The 22896-nt window shown below is 39.5% G+C and overlaps 1 protein-coding gene across 2 annotated transcripts in view; it reads left to right on the forward strand.

Moving 5' to 3' along the window:
- LOC113406332 (synaptotagmin-like protein 5) overlaps window positions 1–21849 on the forward strand; it is a 96187-nt gene extending 74338 nt beyond the window's left edge. For both annotated transcript variants that reach the window (XM_026650543.1, XM_026650544.1), the window contains exons 10-17: window positions 4494–4559; window positions 5763–5941; window positions 8183–8285; window positions 10961–11122; window positions 15913–16021; window positions 17512–17647; window positions 19893–20101; window positions 21374–21849. In XM_026650543.1, the coding sequence (XP_026506328.1) occupies window positions 4494–4559; window positions 5763–5941; window positions 8183–8285; window positions 10961–11122; window positions 15913–16021; window positions 17512–17647; window positions 19893–20101; window positions 21374–21516 (1107 nt within the window). In that variant the 3' untranslated portion in view covers window positions 21517–21849. The remainder of the gene's footprint in view (window positions 1–4493; window positions 4560–5762; window positions 5942–8182; window positions 8286–10960; window positions 11123–15912; window positions 16022–17511; window positions 17648–19892; window positions 20102–21373) is intronic.
- Window positions 21850–22896: the final 1047 nt, after the last annotated feature.

A 22896-nucleotide genomic window follows, 5' to 3' on the forward strand; every position in this document is an offset into this window, starting at 1 on the left:
TGTGGCTTTAAAAGAAAATCCTCTGTCACTTGTAATGACAGTCCCACTATCGGAAGGATGTGTGATTTCCATCCACTATGCCTGACTTCTGGCCACTGTCAGACAAGCCTATTCAGAAGATAAAACATCTTTCACAAGACACCAAGGATAGCAAATGTCTATATTTATTTAAATTGTGCCAGACAGCGGAAAGAAAATGCTCAGACTTGATTCTTTTTAAATAGTTTTGCTGAAGTGTAGCAGTGGAAATTCTCTGAGTTCTGAGGAGTTGGGAAGCAGATAGGGGCACAATTTATCCTTACGATAGAAAAGTTTTTTATTGATAGTTGGGGGAGAGGGGTCTTGTCTGGGGGTGATGGTAGAAGAGAGTAAACAATAGCCATTGCTCATGGGCTCTTGACTAGGGTTGCCAACCCTACAGGATTGCCCTGGAGTCTCCAGGAGTTAAAGATTAATCTTTAATTAAATAGTATGTCGTGATGAAACCTCCAGGAATATGTCCAACCAAAATTGGCAACCCTAGCTCCTGCTAAGTGATGAAGTGATCTCTCTGTACCTGGAGAGATTAAAAATAGGGATTTATAGTGTGCAACGAGCTCAATTTTTCAGAGTTAGACTAGAGAAGTGGTTGATTTGAAGCCTCTTCATTTCATTGGAAGAGGATCCCACCGTGTTCTGTCTTTTGTTCCTTCTCATTGCATCCTTTGGAGGGGTTGTGAATGGTTGGGCTCACTTTGAAAAAACTGAACATCCTTTTAAGCTCCCTGCAACATACAAGTGCTTTCATTTTATGTATTTGCATTATGTGTCAGTAGCTTCATAACCCACATGGAGTTGGTACACTGGTGACCCCGACTCCCCACATATATTACATTCTCTATGCAACACAATCCCAGTGTGGCTCATATGTTTCAAGTCATTTTATATGCATAGAGTAAGATATTTAGGGATCAGGTTTGCTGAAAGCATTTCTGCTTTCCATGTAAACTATTGTATATTTCTGCAACAGCTTTTCATTCCGAGGACACTTCCCAAACTATAGACAGTGAACCAGATCCTTAGCCCTAAGAAGGCTGCTTTGTGCTATTCCAGCAGTGTAAAGCAACCTTAAGTTTGTTTGAAGTGGCTAGCTGTGGATCCCCTTAGAGCAGGGGAATCCCAGATGGGATAGAGTTGGTGTAACCAGCACTACATAATCAATTTATACTCCCTGAGATAGGAGGCATGCTGAGGGGAAGGGGCGTGAGTGGTGCACACTGCAGGCACCATAAATTAGAGCCATCCTTAGGCTGTTTTAACTCACTCCTGAGATTTGACTAATTAACTCCCCAGCTGTTCCAGGGATGGGGGATTGCAAAAGGGGCATACAGCCATCCTTGCCCATCCTTAGGTCCTGTGCCAGAGTAGCTCTGTTGGACCCAAGATTGCAGCAAATATACACAGTGCCAATGGAGTGCAGCAATCTCTTGATTGGAGGGTGGTGGCAAGGTGAACTAGTGATCAGGACATTTGATATAAAGGAAGGGAAAGTTTTGGGCCATGACACTAGGAAATGAACTCTATTTTGTGGAATGTGCTATTGTATTTTTAATGCTTCACACAAAGCAGACAGAATTCCAGTAAAGGTCACCTCCAAAAGACGTGATTCAATAGTGAGCATGGAATTCAACTTGTTGCTTTGGAAGGAGAAAGAGCTGGGTCAACACTTTTATTCCAGGGTCTCAAGGAATTCAAGGAATCAGAGTTAAAAGAGACTTGGGCATGTCAGGCCAAATCAACCCTAGTAAGCAACTGTAACTCCATCAAAATCAGTTGAATTATACCCACTTAACCCAATTTGAATTTGACTCATTGCCAACACATTTATAAAACCTATAGCTTGCTAGTCTATAGGTTTTATAGATGAATTCCTTTCCTTGGTCTGAACACTGAGACTGGAGTTGTAGGTGCTCAATACTTCCCTTGGTAAGGGCCCTTAGGTGGTAACTGTATTTAATGAGCATTTTCCATAGTACTTTCAGCAGTAGGTTTTGTCTTTCTATATAGATTCCTTTTGACCTTTCTCCTAATCTAAATGCAGCTTTCCTGCTGCAGTAGAACTGAGATGATCTCATGCCTCAGTGCTCCTTTCCTCTTCACATCCACCCCAGCATGCTTATTAAAGTCACTGCATGCTATGTTAATGGAAAAGCTTCTATCAGCAAGCAGCTTTTCTCCCCCCCCCCCCCCCCCCCAGAGTGGATCAGTTTTACTGGTCTGTTTTGACCTACTCTGAGTGTATGTTGTTGCTAATATTCCCCATCTCTAATACTCACACTTTTCTGATTTTATTTAGTTTATTCTGTGCATCTCATCTTTCAGCCTTGTACAAATTCTGCAAGTAATTTGCTTGTTGCTGAATTTTAGCCTCTGATAGTGAAACTAATGACTTCGTACTGTGGCACAAAATAATATTATAAATGTCAAATGAGCCCTAATTTTATAGAAATCTGAGTAAGGAGATTAGAGTGTAGATACTTAAGAGTGCCCTGAAAATCAAAACAACAGTATTTGGGCTAAAAGAAAAGAGATGTTATTTTTCTTGGGTTCCTCCACTGGACTCAACAACTTGTCAAGACCATTGCATCAGTATGATTCCTTGTTCCAGTGTCTTATATTTTACCAGTAAGATATAAAATGCTAAGCTGATAAATACAGGCCTCAGATGTTTAGTAAAATGAAGCTCAGCACTCTGATACTCTTAGTGGTATTTGAGACTTACAGTCATTACATGAGTAAGTTTTCTTTAAACAGCCACATTTATCATATTTAACACAACTCCCAGTGTAAATCCCACAAAACAAAAGGCTTTTATTGTAAGAAGTGAAATATTTCAGTTGCTATAAAATGTTTTCTAAATTAGTCTTTGTTATTTTATTAAAGATTTATTAGCAATGTAGGGATTTTCTGATTGATTTCCGGGCTCCACTGTGACTGCTTTAGTTATTTTCATTCCCCTCAACACAGGAAAAAATTCAAGAATGGGCTCAGATTCATCAAAGAACAATCCTCCCCCCCCCCCCCAAAGTGTTGATTTTAACATAAACAAGTAAAGAACAGTTTTTCAAAGGCTGTCACTTACATTGTTACACTTCTGCTACGTGGGTAAATAGACATTTTCGTGCACACAATGGATAACTTCATTCAAATTTGAATAACCCCATTTTATGTGCATAACAGATAGAAGTGTGTACATATTAGGGGTGCACCTTAAGCAACACCCTTTGAAAATGTAGCCCTAAGTGTATTGAGACTAGAGGAAAATCTAATTTGTGCAGTAATGTAGATTGATGCTTGCGTGGTGACTTGAACCAGTCCTAGCCTAGAAGTTTGAGCCAATTTGTATGAATTGCTACAAATAGCTGGTTTTGGTTGGAAGGTGGTACCTCCGTACCCCCCATAGTGTTAAAGCTGAACTGCAGTACAGAACACACCAATAGCAATAAGAGCCAAAGCACTTTTATGATGTATAAAATTAACCTCTGTCTTTTTCTCTTAAACAAAAAAAGAGAGAGAGACATTTCCTAGTGGTTTGGTTTTAGATTTGAGATATCAAGAATAACCACACTAGTCCCTGCTTTCCTTTCTTTGCTGCAGGACCTTAGCAAGATGTTTGGAGGGTCCAACCAGTAATGTCAGAAGAGGTTATAGCTTAAGTTGTGGCTCATACATTCTCCCTTCGTTGTTTAGAAGAGGAGCTGGTGATCAAGTTATAAACTCCTGTGACCTCACTGGTGAGATCCTTCAGACATCTTCCCAAGGTCTTTCAGCAACAAGAGGAAAATGGGCCCCTGATCTTAATACTTCAGTTAAAAAAACAAAAACCCAAAAGCATTTTTTTCCACAAAATTTGGAGGCCAATTTTAAAGGAATAGAAAAGGGTAAAACCAGAAAAAAAATTGGTTTTGTTTTACATATACCCTTAAAAACTCCACCGAATTAACCTCTCAACCTACAAGTGTTCAGAGAAGCTTGCTCTAATCACAATTCTAGTTTCTTATGAAGGCCCCAGTGCCCAGTGCTGCAAACACTTACATGCATGCTTAAATTTTCACACAAGACCACTAATTTCAATTGGAATATTCAAATACAGAGTTAACTACTGTTTGCAGTGTTATTGACCAAAATGAAAATCTGAGTCGGTGTTCACATTTAATTTGTTTGGTGCTACCTTAATACAGCAGATTCTGTCTTCATTTGTCACTAACCTGTATTCCTGCAGACAAGCAGGAGACACTTTTTCACTCATTACACAATTATATAATTCATTATTGGAGCGGGATTTAGGTATGGCTTAGTGCCTCACTGCTATAAGTACTGTATCACTGTGATTTAACAGCACATCACTATTGTATCTACCACCTAGTCTGTAGAACTTGTCATTTCTTTTCTGAATTCTTACTGCAGCTATCTAATGCTATTTTCTTTTGACCTTTGCATTGTCTTCCTGAAAGAACTTTCCTGAAGGCTCTGACAGGAAATGCTCCTACTTAAATGTACCTGACGCAGATGGTGATACTGTGAGTTCTCTTGCTTCCTGTGAACTGCTTTTCTGACATTCTGCTTTTCTGATGTTCCCTCTTATTCCTTCTTTGTGCTGAGAACTCTTTCGGTGGTTTACACAGGCTTTTTTACATCAATTTAAAGACACCAAAAGTTAGATATGTTTTTGATCAATATTATTTAAAAACCAGCAAAAAAATGTACACCAGAGTTTTAAAATGCCTTGGGTTTCTGCAATGTACAAACTGACTAATTTTTGTCTTACAAAGATTTAATTCTTTCCCAGTAGTTGTATTAGGGACAATTTAAAAATTTGTGACACGTGCTTATGCTCTTAGAAATGCCCACGATAAGGTGACATTGCTGTATCAGGATACTGTATATGTTTTTGTGTCATTTCCATTATGGGGTATCATATTATTTCCTCTGAAGCACCTGGTACTAACCACTGTCTGAGACAGCATACTAACCTAGCGGGACCATTGGTCTGCCCCAGTATGGCAATTCTCTATTCCTGGGACTTGCTATGTGATCGTAGACAATTTACTTAACCTCTGTGTTACTCAGTTGCCCCACTGGAAATGGTGATCGTACTAACTTAACCACCTTTATAAATCATTTTGAGTTCAACATATGAAGAAACACTGTGTAGGCATTTGAGATATTGTGATACCTTTCTATATCAACTGCTGTTCACATGGAACCCTTCTCCACTTCGGCCTTCAAAGTTCTCGTTTGAGTTGAACATGGGTCAGTCGGTCCTAAGAGATAGGCGAGTGCCGTTCCGAAGGGACGGGCGATGGCCTCCGTTGCCCTCAGCCGATCGAAAGGGAGTCGGGTTCAGATCCCCGAATCCGGAGTGGCGGAGATGGGCGCCGCGAGGCGTCCGAGTGTTGGGCCCATACCCGGCCGTCGCCGGCAATGAGAGCCGTGGGGGCTACGCCGCGACGAGTAGGAGGGCCGCTGCGGTGCGCCTTGAAGCCTAGGGCGCGGGCCCGGGTGGAGCCGCCGCAGGTGCAGATCTTGGTGGTAGTAGCAAATATTCAAACGAGAACTTTCTATATCAAGTAAGTGGTAATTCTGTTCGTCCTTTGATATCCTAGTTTTCATAGCAGGTTCAGCAGAACAGTAATTGTAAGGCTCTCATTATTTGAAAAAAGCTGGTTCTGGAAAGAGAATGATTGAGCTTCCAAGTCGTCTTCTTTTGGTCTTTATTTCAGACTAGCATTAACAGCATGATGAGTGTTTACAGTGAAACTGGGGACTATGGCAACGTGAAGGTCAGTGGGGAAATACTTCTCCACCTCAGCTACAGCTACAAAACGGGTGCCCTCAACATCCTGGTAAAAAACTGCAGAAACCTGGCCATAGCAGATGAAAAGAAGCAAAGAACAGATCCGTAAGCATAGAGAATTTTCTTCTTACCCTTTCCTAGAAGTGCTCTCAGTCTTACTGCACAGTTTGAATCTCTAGACTGCATGTGAGGACTTATTGTAGCCCTACACTATGTGGACTGGTAACGGGATATGAAGCCTTTCACCTCTAGATCCCAAGTGATCAGAAGCCATAACACTCTGACTGCTTCGAATCCCATGTGAAATGAGTTAGTGTTTTCAGTGTGTTTCGTAATGGGCGAGAGTTCATATGATTAACAACCATTATCACACTTGGAAATAATTGACATGTTTTTATTGGCAATTTGGGCACAAGGGCCAGGGATCTGAATGGACACAGAGACTGAACTAATTTCTTACTGCTAGAGTCAAGGTTGAAGTCCTTTAGAGGGATAATGTTGGGAAGGTTTGCTCTGCCTTTGATAGAAGACTTTATCTGCCAGAGGTGTTAGTGTGGCGCCTTTATAGAACTCTACATTCCCTTAATTTAAAATAGCCATTTCCTAGTAATAAAAACACAGCCAGAAAAAACAACCTATAGAGTAGAAAGAAATTGCATCCTTCATCCCTCGCTCCAAATATGCCTCTTTCTAAAATCAAATATACCGGTAAATCCTAAGTTCCACTTTATTCATTGCTCTTTTTTTATAATTAAAAAAAATAGATACTGCACCACTACTGGAAAATAGTGTAATATGAACAATAGTCCATATTTACCACTGTTAGTTCACTTTTACACCAGTGGAACTGCTGTACAACTGGAGTAATACTATGGTGAATTGGGCCCAGTCTGCATACACAGCCTTACTGCTCTCCAAAGTAGGGGAAAGTTCAGCTCCTATGCGATGACAACAGAAAGTAATCACTCATGGATTAATTGTAATTTGCCTTTTTGGCCAATAACATCTTCTTCGTGTGACCAGGATTCATCACTGAATTTGGTCTGCTGGTTGTAACATTAGCTTCCCCAGCCCGGGGCAGGTACTGACGGGGAGTGTGACGTGAATGCTGATCCATGCCCCCAGGCCAAGAGCATGACACTGTACAAACAAACTAGTGTTAATTGTATGGTCCTAGGAGAAGTCCCTATTAATGTCAGTCGTACCACAAAATAATGAGCTGTTTCCACAACTATCCTTAAATAGAACAAGAGCCAAGAGAATAATTGGCTATTATGGTGTTCATTTTTAATAGTTTCTGCAAATATTTGTCATAAATAAACTAGGTAATTTATTTGAATGATTTTGCTTTTTTTCCCCCCGGAATATCCATCGACAGATCATGACTTTCTCAAATCTGCTATTCAAAGTTACTTGACAAAACTTTACCTAATTCTGTTTACTCTGTTTTGCTATTTTAGTATGCTGCTTAGTTGTGATTGCTCACATAAACCACGCGGTATTGTTTATTTTACTTCACTGGAGGACTGCAACTGTCACAATCAGTTTTCAGCTATTAATGATCTATTAAAATTCAATCTCTGCCACCAATATTTGAGAATGCAAACTTAAAATGTGGGTTTTTTCCCCAAAATATTCATGCTAGTAAAACTCATTTGCATGAATGTTTGTAGAAAGTGAACACAAAAAGAGATGAACATGACCAAAGCAAATTCATTTTAGACTTCAACTGGAAGTTAACAAATGTAATATCTGATTGCCTAAGCAATGCAATGAGGAGGTGCCAAGCTTGGTCAGTCTTTTTTGTTGCTCCCCCCGACCCCTATATTTTTATGTCTTATTTCTACCCAGTTTTTTGGTAAACTATATGATAGTATATGAATTTAAAAAAGCCTAAAATATTTAAGAATTTTTTTATGCATTAATCAAGCTCTAATAATAACAATTTCTAAAATTCTCTAACCCTGCAAATATATGAAGGTAGGCCAAAGGATGAGTTTGTGTAATTTCAAGTTTTGCCTATTAGCATATATGGTCAATCAAAAATGTAAAAACTACAACACAGGAAATTGCTAATAAAGTTATACAAATTTCTCAGGACTGTCAAATTACTTAATCTTTGCTCTTGTGATTATTTTGATGCCGTCAGAATCCTCTGTGCATTTGTGTGTTTGTAGATATGTAGCTCACTTTTGCCTGTTGAGTGTATTCTCTCTAATATTTATGCATGGATTATTCTGCAAAAATTGATTTCCTGACGAACACTTCTGGTGTAGTTTTGCCAGGTGGCCCTCTCAGACTTGGTTGTTTTTATTCTCTGGTAATAATTTACTTCTTGATCTGCAGCTATGTCAAAGCATACCTCCTGCCAGACAAATCTCGCCAAAGTAAACGCAAGACCAAAATCAAAAGCAATACCACCAATCCAGAGTTTAATGAAACACTAAAGGTGAGAACACTGCCATGCCTGTAATCCATGCTGAATTTTGCCATTAAATTTAATTTGGTTTTTATTTCATTTATTTATACCATAAACCAAACATTGGGAAATTGATTTTAAACACTGGGAAATGATGCTAAAAATGGAAATATTTGAGTTAAAATATCTAGCTGTCATAGTGATTGTAGCTTTTGACTTCTCAGTATTGAGGGAGAGTTTTTATTTTGTTTTTCCTTTCCAGGTATAACATAACTTTTGATAATCAACTATTGTATTTTTACTTTTGGGGATTGGTTTCAGAATCATTGAAATCCCCTCTGTGACAGGTTGGACCCCCCCCTTTGGAGTGCCACTGAGCCCGCCTGTCTCATAGCCTGAGTTTCCCTCACTCTGTGTTGCTGTGATCAGCTCTCAAGCTCCTTTCCAGCACACACACAAGTAGGGACACACCCAACTGTAGAATCCCACTGAGTCTGCCATCAGCTCTCTGTGGGAGGGCTCAGCTAGGGGAATGGCCAGCACTCCTGTGCACACCTCCTCTGGGATGTAAACCCAAAATAATATTGTCTTGCGCTGTATAGAGAGAGCTGTACAACGCAAGCTCATAAAAATCGCCCCCTCCCTCAATGTGGAGGGAGATATGCACAGCCCCCCCCCCCCCCCCCGATATGAATTGCACAAACTGGGTTTTGGAATAAACAAGAAATAAGCTTATTAACGACAAAAGGTAAATTTTTAGTGATTATAAGGATTAGCAAACAGAAGAAAGCAGATTACTGAGCAAATAAAACAAACCACTCAAAAACAGGTTACAGATACTAATTTCTCACCCTAAATGTTGTTTAGGCAGGTTGCAGAGTTTCTGCAGCTCAGAGTTCCAGTTGTCTCTTTACAGGCCAGACCCCTGTCTCAGCCTGGACTCAGCCCTTGCCTTTCCCCTGCTTAGTTCCTTTGTTCCTTCAGGTATTTTTAGCAGTCTTCCTTCTTGGGCAGGGAGGCAATGGAGAAAAGCCTTGTTTGACCCACTTCCCAGCCTTAAATAGAATTTACATAAGTCGGGAATTCTTTGTTTCCAGTGAAAAAATACTAGCAGTGTCCAAGGTGGTACTGCGTACCAGGTGACATTATCACATAACCTTGTAGTGCAGAAACCCAGGAAGCTTCTCAGGAAGGTGGGAGATTAGTATCTTCCAAGTCTTATTGTTCTTCCTAATGACTCATAGAGGCTGATTTCATACTGTCTTGTAGGCGTTCCCCCAAGTACACACAGTTGTAATTGTTACATAGTCAATATTCCTGACTTCAGATACAGAAATGATATATGCATGTAAATTGGATAAACACATTCAGTAGATAGTAGTCTTTTCAGTGATACCTCACATGACCCATCTTGCATAAAACATCTTAGTTATGCCATATTCATAACAATATCTCTATGAAGGATATGGGGCGTAACGTCACACCCTCTACAATGAGTTTGGAACCAAGGGTGATGGGAGTTTCTAAAGTAGCTAAATTACCTCACAAATCCCATTTATATTCCGAAGTCCTTCAGGTACTTTTGAAAATCCCACCCCAAATACTTAAACAGGGTGTTTTTTTTTTCTATAGCGGCTAATAAAAATATGCTCAAACAAGTTTCCTGTTAGAGGGGCTAATATAACTTCTCTGGCCAGTGTAGTTGGCCTAATCTGGCTATAAAATCATTTCACAAACTAAATACACCTGGTCTGGTCAGATTGTTTACCAAGGGGGGGGGACCTGTTTTATAGCACCATTTGTAAAATGGTTTATAGTATAGTTGCGTCTGGTCTGCACTGGGAAAAAGTGAGTTAGTATCCATTTAGCAAAGATCACATTTAATGCTGTTCTCTAGGACAATCCTAACATGCCTTCCAAACTTTGTTAGGCCCCATCTACGCAATCTGATGAAATTTCATATATATATATTCTGACAAAGATGGCTTATCAGACTTGTGAGTAAGAGCTAAATAGCTAGATTCAATAGCAGAAGAACTGTTTGTCCTAACTGTTCCCATTACTATCATTTAAAAACTGTCTTAGAATCGATCCTTTTGGCCTTTTCAGACCTTCAAGGCAAAGTCTCATCATTCTAATGGGGTAACTGCTGCCCTCTTACAATCTGCTAGTTAATATATATTTTAATTATTATCACTTGTAACCATTTGGGCTTTTGAAAAAATGTGGAGATACTTTACTGAGAAGAGGGGACACTTTAGAAAGTTCAATATGGTGCTGCCAACTTTTTTTTTTATAAAGGCTCTTTGTTATAGAATAGACTTTTATCTTAATTGTTCTATTTAATTACCATGGAAGCTACTGTGTAAGAATTAAATAAAGAGAGTTTTTACTGCAAAGGGAACTTCTTAAAATAATCTGGTAAAGAAATAATACAGACAAGTGACGACAACAACAATAATGTAAAAAGATAAATGCAGGCTGTAAAGTGAACAGTTATCCTTTATAGATCTCTCTTGAATAATAGCCTTCTGCAATTGAATTGATCTTCACTTGGAAAGAAAACAAATGTCTCTTCCATGCTTCATTTGTCAGCTACCATGTACTTTATGAAGATAAGGTTGTATGTTTTTTATATAGTGCCCTTATGGAACTGGACTTGGCTCTCATTAAATAGATCCTCCACTCTGTTTGTCTTTCAATAGTATGTCATCAGCCATACACAGCTAGAGACCAGGACCCTTCAGCTTTCTGTCTGGCACTATGACAGATTTGGGCACAACAGCTTTCTTGGGGAGGTGGAAATTCCTTTGGACTCCTGGAATTTTGAAAATCAGACAGATGAATGGTTTGTGCTTCAACCCAAGGTGAGGCTCTCCAGTTTTAGTGGCATAACAGTAAAGCAAGATCAATGAGGTTTTGTTTTTGTTTTGTTTTTTCCCACTGAAGTGTAGCTGTAAAATTATATATTTCTAATAAACTGCTTCTGGGATGGACCTGTGAAAGGAATAACACTTCTAACAAACCAACACATATTGCCTATGTCAGTATATATGAATGCCTATTCAAAACCAAACCTATTAAAAGAATAAACATACACATGCATCCAATAGTAGACACAATCAAAAGGGACCTGTTAAAGAAATAGCACATGAAACAATGGATCTTTCTCAAACAATCACCTGCTAAAGGAATAGACCTTTCTTCATGCATCAGTTTTAAGTATTTAACAATTTTCTGTGGTAGTGAGGTTCGGCATTGCTCTTTTATTCATATTGAATTAACAGGTAGGTTATAGCATCATACTATTTGGTACACAAAACAGTAATTCTATGGAATATGGCATCTATAGTGCTTAACTAATGTGCTATGTCTTCTGGCACTTATGGTATCCCTCACCGGAGAGGGCTAAAGTGTTTGTTTTTGGAATTGGAACAACTTTAAAGAGCTGTTTATAAACGTTAAGATTATATGCTTCTAAAATGCTCGCTGTTATACTAATCAGAATCCTAGAGCCCTGTACAGACACCCGCTTTATATCTGCGGATATCCGAGGCGCTGCAGGGCTCTATCAGGAATGGCAGTGGCGAAAGCAGCCGCACGCTAGGCCGCCACTCACAGGACCCAGCGCCCTGTGCGGGCAGCTTCTCTGGCATGGCTGTACCACTAGAGCGGGCACCAGGTTCACTGGCTCGCACGCTCCCGGACTAGCACGACCAGGGACAGCTGCTGCAGCATGAAACAGTCTCACTCAGATCTGTCAAATAAATGATGTGATTTACGATTGTTACACTTGAGCAAGGGAGCTAAAGTAAGTGAGCATCTTAATCTTCTAGGCTCCCCTTCACCACAAAGAAGGGAGCAAAAACTCGTTAAGCATGCAGAGATCAGGCTGGGGGAAGGTGGTTGTGAGTAGAGCTTGTGTGAGTAACCAATTTTTTGGTTCAGCCACCAAACCAAATTAAAAAAAAAAATCAAAAATCATTTCAGGTTGGCCCGAAACAACTTTTTTCAGATTTTTCAAGTTGAAAAATGTAGTATTGGGTTGAACAAAACATTTCATTTGACCCAAAACTAAATCTTTTGTTTTGATTTTGGAGAAGTTCATAGAATCATAGAATATTAGGGTTGGAAGAGACCCTCCTAATGAAATAGTGTTTCCTAATATCCAACCTAGACCTCCCCCACTGCAACTTGAGTCCATTGTTTCTTGTTCTGTCATCTGCCACCACTGAGAATAGCCGAGCTCCATCCTCTTTGGAACCCCCCTTCAGGTAATTGAAGGCTGCTATCAAATCCCCCCTCACTCGTCTCTTCTGCAGACTAAATAACCCCAGTTCCCTCAGCCTCTCCCCGTAAGTCATGTGCCCCAGCCCCCTAATCATTTCCGTTGCCCTCCGCTGGACTCTCTCCAATTTGTCCACATCCCTTCTGTAGTGGAGGGACCAAAACTGGCTCAATTCCTGGAGCAGAGGGCATATTTGTCAGCATTCCTATTTCTCTGTAGCAGAACTGGCTAGTGTAGGGTTTAGCTCTTATTTAGAATTGAGAATTTTACATGAGATACACTCACATTTTGTGTTCAGGCTGATCATAATGTTACGTTGTGAAAACTACTGGACTGTAAGACTTGTTGCTCAGTCTCTGTTCAGCTTCACATCATTTTAATTTTTTTTTAAATCATAACAACAAAGGCACTGATGGAGCACTTTCACTCAGACCAAAAAGTAATCAGGTCTAAGCATTTCAGACATTCCAACTAGGAAATGCTGTCTGATTATTTCCAAGCTCATTATAAGAGCTATTAATTCTGCTTCATTATTATCAGATAAAAGAGAACTAGAATATGTCTCATTTGCTCGCTAGGATGATCTGGATAATGTTTTCAGAAATAATGTTTCTCACGTTCAATGAAGGTAGAGCAAGAAGTAATGGTTTAAATATGCAGCAAGGGAGATTTAGGTTGGATATTAGGAAAAAATTCTAACTATAAGGGGAGTTAAGCTTTGGGCTGGGCTTCCAAGGGAGTTTGTAGAATCCTCCTTATTGGAGGTTTCTCAGAACAGGTTGGACAAAAACCTGTCAGGGTTGGTCTAGGTTTACTTGGTCCTGCCTCAGGTCAGGGGGCTGGACTAGCTGACCACTCAAGAGCCCTTCCAGCCCTACATTTCTATGATTCTCTTATTCTGTAAGTGTAGCTCAGTTTGTTGGTAAGCAAAGAAAAGAGTTTTTTTCTGAATGACAAATTATTGCAAACAGAATTAAAGATCTGGTTTGTTTATATATATGCTAGGCAGAATACTGTCCTACAATATGAACTCCATGTCTCTGACAAGAGCGCCAGTTAAACTTTGCTAAGGGTTGACATTTGTTGTAATCTGAAGCTATTCAGCTGTTTAATAAAAAAGTTGAGGGTTTTAAGATCCATTTGTCCTCTGAGCGCTGGATGGTCAGTCCTCTAAGGGGAGAGTGGTTAGATCAGAATGGTCAGGAGAATAACTTTAGGGTTAAAGCACAGGGCTGAGAGTCAGGAGACCTGTGTGTTAATTCCTGGGTAATTTGAGCAGGTCACTTCTAAAAATTAGGGCTTTAACTTCAGTGCTTCACTTCCCCCATCTGTAAAATGGGGGAAATTATTCTGACCATCTTCACAGGGAAGTTGTGAGACTAAACTCACATGTTTCAGGGCATAATAAAGCTTCCTGGCAGACAGGGATTTAAATTTTTTATTAAAGTTAATGTTTAAAATTAAATGTAGACAAGCTAAGAGGGAACGTACTGTACATCTGGGGTCCGGCTTGAATTATGAGGGATTACAGGTATCCATTACAAGGATCACAAGATACATACATATCACATAACCAGCATAGACCCAGATTAGGGTGCGGGAGTTTTTAAAGCGTCAGTGGATAAGTGGGCTTGGGTACGCCACCCATGGAATGTATAAAGAGTCCAAGTCAGTATCAGTGTCTCGAATAAGTACATGGGTGGGGTGCGTCCCTTGGTTCGTCTTAAAATGAAATTTTCCTCTATGGGCAGGTTATTCTGCAGTTGTCCACTATAGAGTTTGTTGCACCTTCCTCTGAATCCCCTCCCTGTGTATGAGCAGATGGCAGGATCTAGCCCTAAATATTTTTATTAATCAGGTGATAGTGTCTTAACCTGCAGTATAACTTTAAAGGCAGGCTGAGCTTCTGTATGTCACCTTACATCTTTCTGAGGTTATTTCTTTTCCTGAAAGTAAAATTCTTCACCTAGTTATTGGGATCAGGAGGCAAGTTGAACAAGTTTCGGCTGTAAGTTCTCACCAATACCATTATTTCATAAGCAGTGCAGTTTCTTGATGCAGTGCTCAGAATATAATTCCAGGCATAGCATATTGCCCAATCACTCAGTGTTGTCATACTGGGTAGCACTTCATGTATCATAGTCATAGAATTGTAGGGCTGAAAGGGTTCTTGAAAGGTCAGAAAGTCCAGTTCCCTGCATTGAGGTAGGACCAAATAATCCTAGACCATCCCTGACGTGTCTGTCCAACCTGTTCTTAAAAACCTCCAGTGATCGGGATTCCACAACCTCCCTTAGAAGCCTATTTCAGAGCCTTCCCTCCTTATAGTTAGAAAGCTTCTCTTAATAGCTAATCTCAATCTCCCTTGCTGCAGATTAAGCCCAGGAGATCTAGGTATCTGGATCTAACACACCTTTAAGTTCCAAGCTTATGAAGCACATTCTGATTGCATGAGTTGTCCCATTGACATCAATGGGGCTACCTGTGTGAGCAAAGTTAGGTACATGCTTAAATGTTCCACAGGATTGGGAACTTAATGTATTTCATGAGCAATTTCTCCATTGTATTCCATTTCTCTAGGAGAAATCACTGTTTACTGATATATGATTTATTAATTTTATGGGTAGGGGAGGCCTACAAAAGCAGTTAGTTTTTAAAAATGACCTTATAACCCATTTTCTTATTTAAATTAAAAAATACATGAGTCTAATATTGCTTTTGATTAATGTTATAAAAAAGCATAGAGCACACTCCTTCTGGACCGAATTTAGAAATTTAATGGGGAAAAAGAGGTGCAGAATGTTGAGAAATGATGTTTGGGAAGAAGAGGAAAAGATATTTGGGAAGTAATATTTATATCTGTAAATCTCTGTTCTGTTTCAGGGCCAGATTATGCCCCCTTATTCCAAGAATAATCCAATTGAAATCAATGGGGGCTAGTTATGGAGTAAGGTACCCTTATTCATGTTGATTAGTATCAGAATCTGGCCCTAAATTATCTACAGTTTATATATCCAGCTTACTTGGATCTGTTTGTTTGCTGTAAATCAGTGCTTGACATGGGTTGGAATTTTTCTTCATTCTAATAAACCGAATTTCTCTCTCCCGTTTATGTTTACTGAACAGCATCTAGTGCAGGGCATATGACGTCTGTTCTTCTGAGCTTTTTGCACTCCCTCGACTATGAAATTTTCAAAAATGTGGCTGTCTATATTCAATCAGTGAGGGCTAATTAGCTATGAGCACTGTGCAGTGGCATGACCTATTTAAGCATATATCATGGCTTACCTGTACAATAGAAATAATTGAAAATGAATGGGTAAATAATTAAGCTTAGATGGATTTCTGTTTTTCTTTCCTCTCCGTCAGCTGGAGGTTGCAGCAGATGTCGGGCTTCAGTATAAAGGAGAGCTGATAGTTGTTTTACACTACATTCCCCCTGAGAAAAACCTAATGCTTCCCCTTGGACAGTTTCAAGGTAAAATGAACATTGATGGCAGCGTCCTCTGAGTATTGGAAATAACCTGTATGATGAAAGCTGAGGTATAAAGTCACAGAGTTGCAGAAAGTTGAAGTTCTGTGGCAATAAATTAGGCACCTGTATCTGAGGGAATTTTCAAAGTAAAGATGCTGCTCCCCCGCCCCCAGTAATGAGATGCCATTTATGCACCATTAGGAGTTCTTGCACAGCTGTGACATCATTAAAAAGACCCAGCTGGTCAATAGCCATGGTTTAGGACGGTCATTATCCAAAGCAATACTCTAATCCAGAGTTGTTGTTGTGCTTTGTGCACAACAACAGTACATGGATGATCAGAGTAATGAGGCTAGCACAGTTCCTCTCGCTGTTCAGAACCTTTTTACACGATTTAGTCTACGATTTCCTTTGCTCAGTTTCATCCCATTACTCCTACTGTAATTATATCCCTTAGGTGCCTATTAGAATTGTCTAGGGTGGTCCATTATAGTCCTCTGAAATGGGCAGTGTTTCTGTGGAGGAAAATATTATTAGTTACTACATGTACTGCAGTAGTGTCCAGAGAAGTGATGGTCCAAAGAGGTAGCTATGACCAGATAGTAATTCTGTCCTTGGACACACAGTATACACACAGACCACAGGCAGAGAGATTTGAGCACAAGAGGAATTTATTGCCAAAAGACACAATACTACTTTGCAAGCATGGGTAGCATATTAGGCTCTTTTATCAGATGAATTACATTCAGTTTATTAGCAGTAAATTCCAAGGCCCTCTGCTATAATCTGATAGTCTTTGGTCTGAGGAAACCAGTTGCTCCATATTGTAATTTGTATGCCCCAGATTTCTTGAGTTCTTAAGTATTAATTTTACTCAGAAAGCACAGTGACAACAGAGGTGTGAATGAATGGCCTTCACAGCACATGGATCTGAGCAATTTTTATATTCATTAATCTAGATTTTAATTAAATCATTTAAAAAACTCCATGCAGCAAGGTCTCTCTTCTGGAGTGAACTTGTACCATATACGTCTTTATATCAGGCTTTAAGAGAGATGTTTCAGATTCTGCCTATGGGGGGAGACTGTTGGATAAGAGCGTCTCTTTGCCGCTACAACTCAGAATGTATTATTTGTCATCTGTAATAGAGAAGAGGAGAGGATTTAAAGAAAACTTGACCTTTTCCCTTCAATGTATTAGTACTACCATATTTGTACTTGGAGACTTAGGATAGCCCAGCCCTGTGATGTCTGCCAGGGATTGACCATGTTTGAGTCAAATTTTTTTTTACCGGGTGTTGGGTGATCTCCTCCTTTTTCCCCACTGTGTTTACAGATAAAGGGCCAGATTGTAGACACAAGCAGTACTTCACTCCACGAATGGTCCTGTTGAAGTAAACAAGTGGCAGGAGTCTGGCCAAAAAGGCTTACATTTCCAAATTGGTTATGCAGTATTAAGTTCTTGATTTTGTTGTTGGTTTGTTTTATGTACAGGAAAGAAGAGTTTAAAAAAAGGAAAGAAAGGAAACACACAGCTGCCTTCTGGGGGTATGTTGGAGGTCCTCATCAAGGAAGCCAAGAATTTAACAGCTGTGAAGTCAGGAGGCACTTCTGACACATTTGTTAAAGGGTAATTTTTACTTTCCCATATTTTGCATAGCACATCAAGAGTAAAACTAGCTTTTGCATTGAATCCTAGTTTATCTGATCAATATCATTTTTGTCTGATAGCTACTGAACTTTACTCCTGAAAAAGAACTTGCACCTCAAAATGGATTTTTACTTTAAATTCTCTTTGTCCACTATATTTAAATTTAGGTCATAATATGTGATTTTAAATCAGAGCATTAATTTTACTTTGTAGACTTCAAAATGTGGCTTTGAAATTTGACATTAAAGGTAAAACTTTAAAAAAAAAGATGAGTATGTGATATATGTATACATACTATATATACATTTATGTAATAGAGTATGATTTCATATATATAATGTGTCAGTTTTTGCTATATACATATGCCTCATTATATTATTTATTTTTTAGCATTTAGTCTGAAGTTAGTATCCCTGAATAAGCAGAAAATATTTGCTGTAGGAACACACTTATATTTGTATAAAAAACCGTAATCCTGCATGACTGATTATACATCATAAATGTGAGCATGGCACTCAAGGTGGTAAATGAGTGAAATATGGACAGCTGACAAGAGTGTTTCTCCTTGCCATTGTCCTTGTCAATAAAAGCTTTCATAGTTGCCTATTTTACATATAGTTGTGTTGGTTATAGTCTGCATGTTTTGGTTGAAGTGAACCCCTTGATAAAGTTTCACCACTAACCTGATGCCCCATATGGATTCACCTCCTCTCCAGACCAGCTAAGAGTGGTCAATTGTTCCTGAGGTTATAAAAATATTTCTGAAGGAAAAATGTTTTGCTTTTGCTGTAGCTCAAATTGTCTCAAGCGACAAATGTATTTTTGCAAGTTTTCCTGGGGCAGATATACCCAGAATTCATTGTAAGGTTTTCACCCTGCACCTCCCATTCACATGATCCAAGTGCTGTACTATCAATGTACTGAGTACATTTTTTTTTAGGCACAAAGAGCAATCCATAGGCTTATTTTACATTGCTTTGCCAGGTGCTGTTTTCTCTATGGTTGGCTACAACTATGAGAAAAGCATTTCTGTTAAAATAGGAAAACAAAGAAACAGATTGTCTGGTCCCTCACTCTCCTCTCTGCAGCTTGTACACACTTGAGATGTGGAGTTTACAGCAGGCTAAGGGGAATTTTTGTTGTTGGATCCCCTTGTTTATGAATTGGCAGCACATTGCTGTTGCTGACACTGTGAACTGTCTCTGGCTAGCTCATCACACACATCTGTTGTTGCTGGCATGGGTTGTTTTATGTAAGTGGAGCTTGAACCAATTTCCCTTGGACAAACTATTTTCCATCAGGTTACACGGTTTTTCAAAATATATTTTCTATAGCTGAGATGAACCCATAAACTGTACTGGGGGAAGGGTAGGTACAGATTAGGGAGATTTATCCACTACTTTGACTTTGAAAATAATATATTGTGTTTACAGAGTTTCAAGAAAAGAGTACTCTGGTAAAAATATAAGGCTTATGGAATTGAAAAAATTGTCAGACTTCAGAGCATCAGAGGCTCTGTGTTTTAGTGAGGAATTAGGCTTCTGGTGTAAATGTAAACATAAGCTTATTTCGATTCATAGGGGATAATACCATCCACTGACAAGCTGCTAATGTTCCTTCCCTACCACCCACTTATTTTTGCCCAGGTTAGGTTAGATGTGTGTATCATCATGTAATAGTGTTGCTTCTCACCATGAATCTGAAACCCTTATTTACATGGAGAAGCGTTGTTCTCCAGGAGGAATCCCATTGAAATTGAGAGTTTTGTGGTTAAGGTCAGTGCCTTAACCTGGGATACAGGAGAGCTGGATTCAATTCTTGTCTCTGAGCCAGACAACCTGGACAAGTCACTTGGGTCCCAATTCAGCTCAGCACAGCACTTAGGCATATGCTTAACTTGACTTCAATGGGACTTCAACATGTACTTAAATTCTTTGCTGATTTGGGGTTGTAATCTCTCTCTGCCTTGGTTTCCCATCTGTAAAATGGGGATAATACTGCTTCTTTTCTTCCATCCTTTCTCTGTTTTGTCTACTTAGAAGGAAAGGTCATCAGGGAATGGACAGTTCTCACTATGCATTTGTACTGCACTCAGCACAATGGGGCCCTGATTTTGGTTGACTTCTAGGTGTTACAGTAATAGAAATGATAAATATGACTGACGTGAAGTCTCATCTACCTGTTTTTTTTCCCTTCTCTTTCTCTTTCTTTCTGTCCCCCTCAGATATCTGCTCCCAGATAACAACAAAGCAACAAAACATAAAACTCCTGTCATAAAGAAGAGTGTTAACCCCCACTGGAATCACAGCTTCACTTTCAGCGGCTTGAATCCTACGGATCTACACAACGTATGCCTAGAACTGACAGTCTGGGACAAGGAGTCACTCTCCAGTAACATCTTTTTGGGAGGTGTCCGTTTGAGCACTGGAAGCGGTAAGGGCCGTGTTTGACTGGGAATCATCACTTTCTTCAGCACATAGCTCATAGCCATATAAAGGATGGGAATGCTGTGACTATGGGGCACAGAGGAACTATGAGAAATGAAAAAAGGGTGGCTTACTAGTCTAGAGGCAACTTATTTCTTTGTGCTATCCAGTGAGAGACATTAGTTTGCTACCCTGTTGTAACGATGCTTCCGAAGCCAACCGGGACTGTGAGAATTATGGAAACACTTCTTCCCATCTGAGTGAGAAATGAGAGTTTTATGTTACTCAACAGCAACCCTTCTGGCTGATGAAGGGGCAGCTATGAAGAGAGAGTCGTCCATTCCTTCTCAGCTAGGAAGACAGTAGTTGTGGGATAGAGCCATGTTGGGAAATTTTGCTGGCCTCTGCCCATGATATGCCTATTTTGTGGCTACCAAAAGGACTTTAGTGTTCAGCTAATTGATGACAATCCAACGTCTTTCAGGAAATCAGATATATATGTTACTTATTTGTTTTTTAAGCTTATATAGATTCTTTTTTAAAATTATAATGGGGAGATGCTGAATTTACAGCAAAACCAGACAAAAACCCAGCCAAACCCAGGCTGCCAAATCACCTTTTACAGTTTCTATTGCATCATTCTTTTTGAGATATTTCTAAAAAACTTTGTTCATTTACGTATGAAATACTTCTGGTTTCTTGTTGTTCTTTATTTTCCTTTTATGGTCTGCCAGGTTTTTTTCCTCAATAGATAAGTGTAAACCTTCCTCACCAGAAAAATCCATAATCTTTGTAAGGCACATGCTTGATACTAGTGTCTTGCACACAGTAGTGCAGTGAAGGAAGACGCTGTCTTTCTGTACCTTCTTGAGAGAGATAAAGTGGGTGAGGTAATATCTTTTATTGGACCAACTTCTGTTGGTGAGAGACAAGCTTTGGAGCTACAGAGAGCTCTTCCTCAGGTCTGGGAAAGGTACTAAGAGTGTCACAGCTAAATAGAAGATTGAACAGATAGTTTAGCATAAGTAGTTAGCTGTGACACTCTTAGTACCTTTCCCAGATCTGAAGAAGAGCTCTGTGTAAGCTCGAAAGCTTGTCTCGCTCACCAACAGAAGTTAGTTCAATAAAAGATATTACCTCAACCACCTTGTCACTCCAATATCCTGGGACTGACAGGGCTACAACTACACTGCATATACCTTCTTGAAACAGATAAGGAGCCATATTAAGTTATGTCTCATTAGCATGCCAAAACTCTCCATGTTTTTGCAATTGCCAGGTGTAAGTAACGGGAAGGAAGTTGATTGGATGGATTCTCACGGGGAAGAGCAGCACCTCTGGCAAACGATGATGGACAATCCCGGAGTTTCTGTGGAAGGTATATTAATGCTGAGATCTAGCATGGGAAAACGCAGACTCTGAGAACAAATGGCTTGCACAAGGATAAACTCCAGCTGTTTTGCTGACGTGACTCTTAACTGTTGTGGGGTACCACAAGGATGCCTGGCGTTAGTGGAATTCAGTCTGTTGTAACTTTGCATATGCGAAAGTGGGGAAGAAAGACTCCTCTTTGCCTTGGATTTTAAGGCTCCAGAGTTGGATTATAATGCATTCTGCACTTTCGTGCATCCGTATTCTTAAGACAATGCTCCTTACCCTAGTGAAACTCCTACTGAAGTCAGTAAGAAAGATACCTGAATATAGAATATAAATCGAGCTTTCTTTGTCTCAGAGACAGAAATATGGTCTACTAGTGTCAACATCCATGAAGAATATGGAGCAAGCAAATTCTTTAGTCATTTGATGACTAATTATTTATGGTATAAGCCAATTTGAAGTAACTCAAAAGTTTGGTATTTGAAATGAGATTAGAAACCACCAGATTCCAAGCAGTCTGAAAGAATAATTAGCAACATCCCTTCCCCCTGTTTACGTGTTCAGTTATTTGAACTGTGCATGACAGCAAGCCTTGCAACAAGCATCACTGCAAGAAAAGCTGATACACTGCACACAGCAGCCATTATTTGGGTATTTAGAAATAGGCAGCAGATGTGTGGATATAAAATAACAGGAATGCTCTACTCTGCAGTGATGCGTGTGTTGTGTATTTCAGTGCACAGTTCAGAATGCAAGCTACGGTTCCCCCAGATCAAAGAGCCTCTTATGAAAACAGATTATTATACATCCCTAAGCAGCTTCCAGAACTAAGCACCGTTACTTATGGCTGCATTATAACTTTTGCTTATAACTCATTTAATAATTCAGACGTCACTGTGCAGAAGAGGAGAGAAGTTCAAACATCTGTCATAACTGATGAGCTGCTGACGTTTACCCACACGTGCTGTTTCAGGTTTAATGGACTAAGTCCCAATTCAGTAAAACATTTAAGGAAATGATTTAATTAAGCGTATGCCTAACTGCTTTGCTGAATTGGGGTTTAAATGGGGAAGTTTTCTGAATGGGTTGGAATCCTATTCAAGCATATCCTGCTGATTTATTAATTATTAACCATGATATGATTTAGAATGGGATTTTGCTGCTGACTGTTACTAATATGAGTCCTTGCACTTATAGTACTAATGCATTTTAATATAAAAATGTTGTCTTATGATTTCAGTTACTCCATGTTAAATGGCATAGTTGTTCTATATTAATTTGGATTCCTAAAGACTGCTTTGTGTGTAATGAGATCTGTCCTTGTCTCAATACCACCAAGCTTAAATTTTCTGCCCGCTAAGAACTACACCCCCATGTGTACAGAGCACAATGTTTTCTATACCTGCTTATGTGTTTATACAGCAG

Source organism: Terrapene carolina, unplaced genomic scaffold (genome assembly GCF_002925995.2).
Source record: "Terrapene carolina triunguis isolate 2854851 unplaced genomic scaffold, T_m_triunguis-2.0 Scaffold26, whole genome shotgun sequence".
Classification (NCBI taxonomy): domain Eukaryota; kingdom Metazoa; phylum Chordata; order Testudines; family Emydidae; genus Terrapene; species Terrapene triunguis.